This window comes from Pygocentrus nattereri, chromosome 3, assembly GCF_015220715.1.
Source record: "Pygocentrus nattereri isolate fPygNat1 chromosome 3, fPygNat1.pri, whole genome shotgun sequence".
Classification (NCBI taxonomy): Eukaryota; Metazoa; Chordata; class Actinopteri; order Characiformes; family Serrasalmidae; genus Pygocentrus; species Pygocentrus nattereri.
This window is the reverse complement of record NC_051213.1, coordinates 264,403-274,402: the sequence shown is the minus strand read 5'-3', so window position 1 is coordinate 274,402 and position 10,000 is coordinate 264,403. Positions and strand designations below refer to the sequence as shown.

Genomic DNA, 10,000 nt, shown 5'->3' with positions numbered 1-10,000 from the left:
TGAGGAGGCAGCAGAAGGATAAAGGTAGATGACAGAATGATGAGGCAGCAGAAAGATAAAGATAGATGACAGAATGAGGAGGCAGCAGAAGGATAAAGGTAGATGACAGAATGAGGAGGCAGCAGAAGGATAAAGGTAGATGACAGAATGAGGAGGCAGCAGAAGGATAAAGGTAGATGACAGAATGGGGAGGCAGCAGAAGGATAAAGGTAGATGACAGAATGGGGAGGCAGCAGAAGGATAAATGTAGATGACAGAATGAGGAGGCAGCAGAAGGATAAACGTAGATGATCTGTCATCTTATATACCAGACATGCATTTGATTTTGGTAATGACCAGTACGATCATCACCCAGACCTGTGGAAGGGTCAGTAAAATGATGGGCAGAGGGAGTTTCTCACCAGGGTGTTTTCGGCTAGTGTGTGGTGTGGAGGCAGGAGAGGGGACAGGTGAGGGCAGGTAGTCAGGCTGAGAGGAGGTAGAGGGTGTTTTCTCAGGGACGCTCTCTTTGGTGAAGTCGATGATGGAGCCAAGACTCACACCTGCAGGCTGCTGTTTATAGCGAGCACACTGAAGAACCTCCACCATCCACCGAGCCTCCCGCCAAACCTCCTCCATCTGCTGCAGAGACACACTCACACAGTCAGCACTGCTGTGCTAGAAACATATAATACAGGGTCTGCTTGCTGGTTTGACTTAGTCCACCATCCATAAGTGTCCCCCTCCCGTGATGCGTCCTTCTGATTGTCGGCCATGGTGATGGCCATACAGCGATCTACAGGGCAGAACGTTTTGAGGTACCCAAGCCACTACAAATTCAGCATCATCAGAATTAAGAAAAATAATTGTGGCCAGTCCATCTCTAGAAAGGGACTGTCTTTCCTGTTGCTGTTTCTGGTAAAGCCCTACAGTAAGTGATACTACAGAAGCTGATGATGCATGCTAGTTCTAACATCTCTCAGATTCTCAATCCAGGGCTTCACACACAATCGCTTCAAGAATTTACCAAGAATGGTGCAAAAAACAGTCAGTGATGGGTGACCCTGTGGACCATAACAGCTTGCGGATCAGAGGGATCAAAAGAGAAAGGCAAAAATCATGCAAGCAAACATATGGGTCACCAGGCAAATCAGACCTGAATTCAATAACAATGTGCACAGCATCATCTCAAAACATATTAATACAACAGTCAAAAGACATGCTGGCTGCAGAGAAGAACAAGAAATCTTCTCTCCAGTGGGAACAGAAGCATCAAAACTGAACCGCTGAGCCTGGTTGCCTGGTTGGACCGATACTGGTACTTTTATCTCGTACCAGTGTAAAAACAAGTTTTTTGTGAGCTACAAGTTTGGTGTGAACAGTGATTGCTGGTGGTGGCAGTGTGATGCTTTACACTTTTATCGCATATACTAGGGCACTTTGTATCCACTGAAGAACATCTGAACTGCACTGCTCATCTGAAAATAGTTGCTGACCAAGTTCATTACTTCATTACTTCATGGCTACAGTTCATCTGTACTTGGCTTGGAACTTCAGTACGATACCAGGCAGGTGTGCAGAGAATGAGCTGAGCTACACATGCACGACCATCTGAACACTGCAGTTAAAGGATGTAGTCTCCGGGGTGTCTGGTAGTTCCTTGGAGTCCTCTGAGGTTGCCATCATTCTGAAGTCCAACCCAACATTGTCTTCAAGATCTTTATGGATAGGTGGAAGATGTTGAAAAGTGCCAAGTGTCAGCACACGCACCTGTTTTACCCCTATACAGGGGAAAGGCTCACACTGTTCACCTACCATAGTTAAGCAAGCCATCACTCCACCATGGAACTGGCGCTGACATATTTGGGTGGACTGTACACCACCATTGGAGCAGAAGGGTCAAAGACACTGGAGAGGTCAGAAAAGGTTACGAATAGGTTTTGATATTTTTCTTGGAAATTCTTTGCTCATGTTAGTCATAATCCTGGTTTCCCTAAAACCCCCAGGGTGGCTCAGGTAGTATCATCTCAGATGTTGCTGATCAACCTTTGCATACTTCAGCTAGGACTTCACCAGGAGCCTCAATACATTTTACACCAGATGGACGCTGTTTTATGTTTGCCTTCCTCTGATGTTGGGTGATGCTCTCATTAGCTCTGACTTTGAAGACGCATTAATAGACACATTAATTCTTGTACTGAGGTACCCTAGGGGTTAGGAGTGTTTCAGGAGGTGGCCAGCTCTTAGAACCTTCACAGATGATGACGTCAACATGCTCAACCACAAACTTATAAACACTGTTAATCTAGTACCTGTAAGAGCTCCTGGATTTTGTGATGCTTCTGTTTAGCTGTGAGGAGCTCAGACTCAGAGAAAGCTTCGCGCAAAGCCTGCTGGGACATCAGAGATTCCAGCCCCAAAACAGCGGACGCACGGCAGTACTGGCTGATAAAACTGGGGCAGTAAGCCTCAAAATGAACTACAGAGAGAGAGAAGGAGGCGTGAGGGGTGAAGCAGAGAGAACACTGAACCACACAGTAATGCAAGTGCAGTTATAAGTGTGTTTGTGATATTTTCCCATGCGTGACTGAGTTCAATAAGGCCTGAGTGCTACTGACAGGGATGTAAGCAGTGCTGTATGGAGTGGGGTGCAAATGTTTGGGGGGAAAAGTGCACATCCTTGACACTCTTCATTACGTTAGAAAGCCTTTATTGCAACATGGCAGATTTTGTGTCCATAGCTTTGTCACAATAAAGGCCTTTTAACCTAATAAAGAGCACCATGGATATTTGCTTTATCTGTATTCTAAAATGACTTGGTAGCTGATCAGTGAATGTAGGCATGTTAAATCAGACAAAGCCATGAACTTTGCAGTGTTGTGGCCCAAGAGTGTAACCGATCATACATGATGGGTCATGCAATGGAACATTACTCAAATACCTGCTAATAACCCAACTAACTAGCTAACATCACCATAACCCTAGCAAAGTATTAGTTCTAAAAATTGAAATCGACACATTAACACATTGTAGTTTCTGGTGCAAGGAGTTTGTAACATCAATGGCATGTCTTAAAATGTGCTTTTTTTGCATTATTAAATGTGCCTTATATTGGGGTGAACTAATGTTGGGTAGGCGGCTCCAGGTCTGATGCCTGATTGAATTTCTAAAGGATTATACATGGATCTTCTGTTTTTTTGGGCATTCCATTAAATTGAACTAAGTATGTGAGTTTGTGTTCTCACCCAGCTCAAAGATCTGCAGTGGTAGGGTGAAGAATCCGGATCGGGGGGAGTAGGGGTTGTTTTGTCCCGGCGGTGTACACACCTCCTCACATGGGGGGAGGAGCAACAGGAAGGACACACTCTCCCCAAGTTCAATCACCTCGTGAACATACACACGGAAATCCTGTGCCTGAGCGAAAGATAGAGAGAAAGGAGAGAGAAAAAGAGAGAGACGTGGACTTGATAATTAGGGTCACTTTTCAGAGTAAACCTGGCCTTCAGGATCAGGATGTCATCTATGCCTTGTAGGCAGGTACCACTTTCTTTTTGTAATCAGGCATGTAGTCTTTTTGTAGAGGGTAACTGACAGTCCAGAGCGCTGACGTGTACAAGGTTGGGTTTCGAGCCCCTGCCCCTTGTGTCTTAAAATGAATAGTGCCCTTTAGGATGAGCTCTAAATGCTTAATATGCCCCTGTGTAAAACCTGGCTTCTGCTGGCGTCGACTGCTGCTTCTCATGTCTGTACATTTCTTGCCTGCTAGTTTTAGTTTATGTCATATGGCAGCATCAGCGGCAACTTCAAAACACACAGTTATATTAGCTTACATTTCACAACGTGCAACACTGTGAAACACGTTCCCCTTATTTGGCAATTAATCTATGTCATAACTAAATGTCCAGATTATAGATGCAATGCCCTTTTGAAACACTTCAGCCTCTGCCCTCGCCAAAGTCTATGCACGCCATAGATCCAGAGCCAAGGTCAGGAGGGGCCGACATGATAGCTAAACCTGTCTCCTAGGTTCAACCTAGGTCTTACTAACATAGCCCTTATGCTCAAGGAGGAGGCACAGCAACCATTAATAGTGATATTCTTTGCTTTACCCAGAAACCAGAATATAAATTTATCTCTAACTCTTTTTCATTATGTGAACTAGCCACAAATAAGAAATCGTCTCAGTTGTACTTACTCATTATATCTACAGGCTGCTGGGACTTTACACTGGATTTCTTTTTAAAAGTCTATCAATGTGGAACTTTTCCAGAGAAATGCTACCAGAAATTAAGGTTAACAATAGCAAACTCTCCTCTCAGCCTTGGCTATACATCTAAATACTTAAAATAGTACCTCTCAAATTAGCAGTTATCCACCTTTGATCATGAAACCTAACCTTGATCCCTATGAGTAGTCCAATTATAGACTAGTCTCAAACCTTCCCTTTATCTCTAAGGTCTTACAGAAAGCTGTAGCTCAGCAGCTGTGCTCATACTAGCACATGAATCACATACATGAAATATTTCAGTCAGGATTTAGGTCTAATCATAGTACAAAGACAGAGAACAATTTGTTATTGTCCTCCGACCAGCATTTGACATAAATCCCAATATTCTACGCGACAGACCAGAAACTCTAGTTGGCATGAGAGACATGATATTTGCCTTGTTTAGACTCTAACAAATAGTCATTTACACAGATGCAAAGCTTTTGTAAAAAAATTAACAAAAAAAGGGCAGAATTGTGTTCCACAAGGCTCTCTTCTAGGATCACTTTGTATTTTCGTTTTCATTTATTACAACATAAAAATGCATTCTTGTTTTGATACACGCACTATTACAATTACAAAGTAGACAGTAAAAGGTTCAAGTGCTCATTTTACTACCAAAGAAAAATAATGACATAAGTCAAAGAGGCTACCTTTGGGGGAAAATCTGGCCTTAAAGGAAGATAGATCCCAGGCAATCAGTGACTTGAGATCTAACGGTGTTGAATTAAAAGCTCTTATAGTGCATTTAAATTTCCAGTGCAACTGAATATGGAAATAATAATGGGGAACTGAATACATCTGATCCTTTATAACTTTATACATACCTACAGTAATATGACCAAAAGTATGAGGACACCATCACACCTATATGAGATTACTGGAAATCTTATTCCAAAACCATGAGCATTACTAACAATTTCCACAAGATTTTGGAGAGTGTCTGTGGGAATTTGTGAGGTCAAACACTGACATTGGATGAGAAGGTCTGGATCTCAATCTCTGTTCTAGTTCATCCCAAAGGGGTTCAGTGGGGTTGAGGTCAGGGCTCTGTGAGGCCACTGGAGTTCCTCCACACCAAACTGGTCACTCCATGTCTTTAGGGAGCTGCTTTGTGCTCAGGGGCTCTTCCCCAAACTGCTGACTCAAAGCTGGAAGCTTATCTGTGTAAAATGTCTTTGTGCTGCAGCATCAACATCACCCTTCACTGGAACTGAGAGCCCAAACCCTGAAAAACAGCCCAGCTCATCATCCCTCCTCCACCAAACTTTACTGCTGGCTCTGCATTCCGGTAGATAACATTCTCCTGACATCCTCCAAACCCAGATTCATCATCAGACTGACAGACAGAGAAGCTGGTTCAGCTCCAGAAGGGTCTCCAGAGAACACGGTTCAACTGCTCCAGAGTCCAGTGGTGGCGCTTTACACCCTTAGGCTTAGGCTTGTGTGCAGCTGCTCAGCCGTGGAGACCCATTTTATGAAACTTCTTGTACTGTTGTTGTCTCCAGTGGCAAGTTTGGAACTCTGCAATGAGTGTTGGAACAGAGCCCTAATACATGATCTACCTCCTTGTAGCTGAGCTGTTATTGTTACTAGACAGTTCTATTTCATAATAATAGTACCTTACAGTTACCTGGGCTCAAGGAGAATGTTGGAGGCAGGATTCAATATTGCAGCAGCCATTATTTTTATTTTCCCACAAAATAAATGATGTAAACACAACCAACACTAAGCTGGCCACTTTTCAGTAGCTCAAGCTGGCCAGCCTTTTTAGTCTCATCCTAGAGCTTTTCAGCTCTTTCAGTCTTGTGCCACTGCTTGTCCCTCTCTTGCTCTGCTCCCTCTCAGCTCTGTTTAAAGGTGCTCAGGCTGCCTGCCAGATGAGAATCAGCTGGCTCTCATTAAGGGCAGCGTGAGCAATGGAGCCTAGAGGGAAGGAGAGCTCACTGCTCCGCCTCCTTGTTATTGCCAACAGCTGGCAGCTCAGCCGCCTAGGTCTAACGTAATGGCCTCGCTGCGTAACAGGGGGAGGGTAAAGGAAATGAGCTCCGAGCCCTCTTGGAGCAGGGATGGGAGGGGTAGAGAAGGGGCGCCAAACCTCCTCTGAGTGGGGACGGGAAGCGTATTCCAAGCGTCTTTGGAGCAGGAAAAGAAGGGGATAGAAGAAGGGCTCCAGTCCTCCTGGGAGCTGGGATTGGAGGCTTGAGGAGCGGTGCGAGGTGGGGCTCCTGCCCCCACGCACATTGAGGGTTGCCGCTCCGCCAGCAGGCTCCTGACCATTTAACGGTTGCCACCTGCTGCTCCTCAAGCTGCTTCCAGTGCTTTTCAGTATCCTGGAAGAGAGCCTGCAGCTCCCACCAGCCAGCCAGGTGCAGGTGGACCAGGGTCTTGATGGCTTCTCTTTCTGCAGTGGAGACTCCGTCGATGCGTTGGTGTCCTCCTCCTGGGTTTCGGCACCACTGTAGCACGCCATGTGCTACCCCGGGCTCAAAAAGGACACTGGAGGCAGTATTTAATGAGAATGAGCGTGAGCACCGGAGCTGAGAGGGAACGAAAGCTCGGCGCTCTGCCTCCTCGTTATCGCCCCCAGCTGGCAGTTCGGTCGAACATAGTGGGACTTGCTCCTTCCTCTGGTGCCTCTCGTAGCTGGCATCAGTGTCGTCCTCCTCCTCCCGCCATCACTCCCGTCCGTCGGATGAGCTCAGCCTTGGCGCTCCACCCATTCCACACTCACGGCTCTCTCGCCAGCGTCCTCTGAGGTTCGTCGCTGCTGAGCGTCCGGGCCCCGCCTTCCTCCCGGCTCTCTCAGCCGTCATCATCGGGGCCCAGGGGTCGGGCGCATGCCACAGATAGTGACATGTTTAAAGTCACTGAGCTCTTCAGTGAAACTCATTCTACTGTCAGTGTTTGTCTACGGAGACTGCATGATTATGTGCTTGATTTTATACAGCTGTTACTAATGGGTGTGGCTTGAAACCAATAACTAGGAGGGGTGTCCACATACTTTTGGCCATATAATGCATGTGTGAATAAATGACTGACATGCTAATATAGATGTATAAGCCACAAACCAGTTAAACATTTTGGACAATCAGTGACCCTTTTACCCCTTTTGGCCCTTTGCTACTTTGCAAGTGATCATAGTATTTGTTTTAATAGTCAAAGCTGAATCTAAATAAAAACAGAAAGTATTAGTCTACCCCACTGCTCTTGTCTATCTAACACCAAACACAGATTATTTTATGAACATTGACAGTTCGTGAAGTACATTTGCAGGCAATTTTGTATTTGTGTGTACCCATGCATGTGTGTACCTGATTGTTAGGAATATTAATGCGTCCAAGCAGTTCTTTAGCGGCATTGCGTAACTCCAGTAGGAGGGGATGTGGAGCACTTTGCTCATCAGCACACACTTCTACTGTGTCTTCCAGTGAACACACAGACTGCAGCCACTGCCACTCCTCCCTGACACATACAAACACATTTTTGCACAATTTAGATAAAAACAAAAGCACTAAAATTCACTACAGGAAGCGTAGGGGGCGATACGGCTTCTACTGTTTCATTTAAAAAGCTCTATAATGTTCATATGATCCACACAGTCGCTCTGACAGACTGTAATACACTACAGGAAGCGTAGGGGGCGATACGGCTTCTACTGTTTCATTTAAAAAGCTCTATAATGTTCATATGATCCACACAGTCGCTCTGACAGACTGTAATACACTACAGGAAGCGTAGGGGGCGATACGGCTTCTACTGTTTCATTTAAAAAGCTCTATAATGTTCATATGATCCACACAGTCGCTCTGACAGACTGTAATACACTACAGGAAGCGTAGGGGGCGATACGGCTTCTACTGTTTCATTTAAAAAGCTCTATAATGTTCATATGATCCACACAGTCGCTCTGACAGACTGTAATACACTACAGGAAGCGTAGGGGGCGATACGGCTTCTACTGTTTCATTTAAAAAGCTCTATAATGTTCATATGATCCACACAGTCGCTCTGACAGACTGTAATACACTACAGGAAGCGTAGGGGGCGATACGGCTTCTACTGTTTCATTTAAAAAGCTCTATAATGTTCATATGATCCACACAGTCGCTCTGACAGACTGTAATACACTACAGGAAGCGTAGGGGGCGATACGGCTTCTACTGTTTCATTTAAAAAGCTCTATAATGTTCATATGATCCACACAGTCGCTCTGACAGACTGTAATACACTACAGGAAGCGTAGGGGGCGATACGGCTTCTACTGCTTCATTTAAAAAGCTCTATAATGTTCATATGATCCACACAGTCGCTCTGACAGACTGTAATACGCTACATGCCTCTGTACCTGGAGACATGGCTGTTGTCGCGTATTTTGACGTGGCAGAAGACGTTGGGGATTTTGTGGGGCACCAGCACTCTGATCTGTTCCACTGAGCTGCACAGCTTCACATAGCCCAGATACAGCCCGGGGGCCAGCAGCTTCCTACTGCGTCTGTGGTATGCCAGCTTCTCCTACAACACAAGATGGTATATTAAAATAGTAGAGGAAAACGACAGTAACAGCTCCAGACTTGATATTTCTCCAAACAGCGAGGCCATAAACCATGAATAGTGGTCTTGTGCTGGGCAGGGCTGCATTAAATCTCGCTGCTGATTTGACAGCTAACCAGATATTCTGTAAGTCTGAGTGTGTACTCACATGTAGGGTGATGAGGAGGGTGTCGAGGGCAGTAGGTTCATCAGGAGAGGAGATGGATTTACGCTGGATCTGCAGTTTGCTGAGCGGAGTCCAGCGCAGGCCTTCCAGAGCATATCCTTCCACCTCCTTCAGCAGCACTAGCAGGGCGTTACCATGCTTATCCCTCACTGGCTCAAAATACACCTGCCCCAAGTCCTGAGTGCCCAATGTAGCCTGCAACACAGACACAGTCTGGGGGTTAATGAACAGCTGATGACCTCTGGCTGAAGTGAACCTTGCAAAGGTGGACAGTTCCTCTGTCCTCACACTGGATGCAGATAAGATCCTCAAGGATGCTTTACAGGGCTCTCCCGAAAACATAATATTTCATCTGTGGATGGGAATCTAAGAGCCTAATTGATGACTGTCTCTCTGGGTGGCCAAGATGGTCCTCCCACCCCTCCCACTCCCCCATCACTCAACATGATGATAGCCAACATCTGTTAGACGACATAACAGAATAGTTAGCATTCTAGGGTATCCTATAGCTATAGTATTCTTGTTGATTGCTAAAGTGTTGCTAGGCTGTTGCTATAGTATCCTTGTTGTCTGCGAAGGTGTTGCTAGGCTGTTGCTATGGTATCCTTGTCAATTGCTAAGGTGTTGCTAGGCTGTTGTTATGGTATCCTTGTCGGTTGCTAAGGTTTTGCTATGCCATTGCTATATTCTCCTTGTTGGTTGCTAAGGTGTTGCTAGGCTGTTGCTGTGATATTGTCAGAGATTCCTATGCTTTTGCTAGGCCATTGCTACAGTATCATAGGTGATTGCTTGGCCATTGCAATATTTACCATGTTGGTTGCTAAGGTGTTGCTAGGCTGTTGTTATGGTATCGTTGTCGATTGCTAAGGTTTTGCTAGGCCATTGCTATATTCTCACAGTTGGTTGCTAAGGTGTTGCTAGGCTGTTGTTATGGTATATTTGGTGGTTGCCAAAATTTTGCTAGGCCATCAACTGTCTGTCTGGGTGGTCGGAATATCCTCCCACTCCCTCTTCAGTCAACATGACGCTAGCCA

General features: G+C 45.5%; 1 protein-coding gene across 1 annotated transcript in view; it reads right to left on the bottom strand.

Moving 5' to 3' along the window:
• LOC108415082 (ankyrin repeat and fibronectin type-III domain-containing protein 1) overlaps positions 1 to 10,000 on the bottom strand; it is an 83,847-nt gene that overhangs the window by 18,517 nt on the left and 55,330 nt on the right. The window contains exons 12-17 of the mRNA XM_037537291.1: positions 8,949 to 9,161; positions 8,595 to 8,761; positions 7,561 to 7,711; positions 3,225 to 3,393; positions 2,292 to 2,458; positions 402 to 621 (exon numbers count right to left, since the gene is read on the bottom strand). Coding sequence (XP_037393188.1) covers positions 402 to 621; positions 2,292 to 2,458; positions 3,225 to 3,393; positions 7,561 to 7,711; positions 8,595 to 8,761; positions 8,949 to 9,161 — 1,087 coding nt within the window. The remainder of the gene's footprint in view (positions 1 to 401; positions 622 to 2,291; positions 2,459 to 3,224; positions 3,394 to 7,560; positions 7,712 to 8,594; positions 8,762 to 8,948; positions 9,162 to 10,000) is intronic.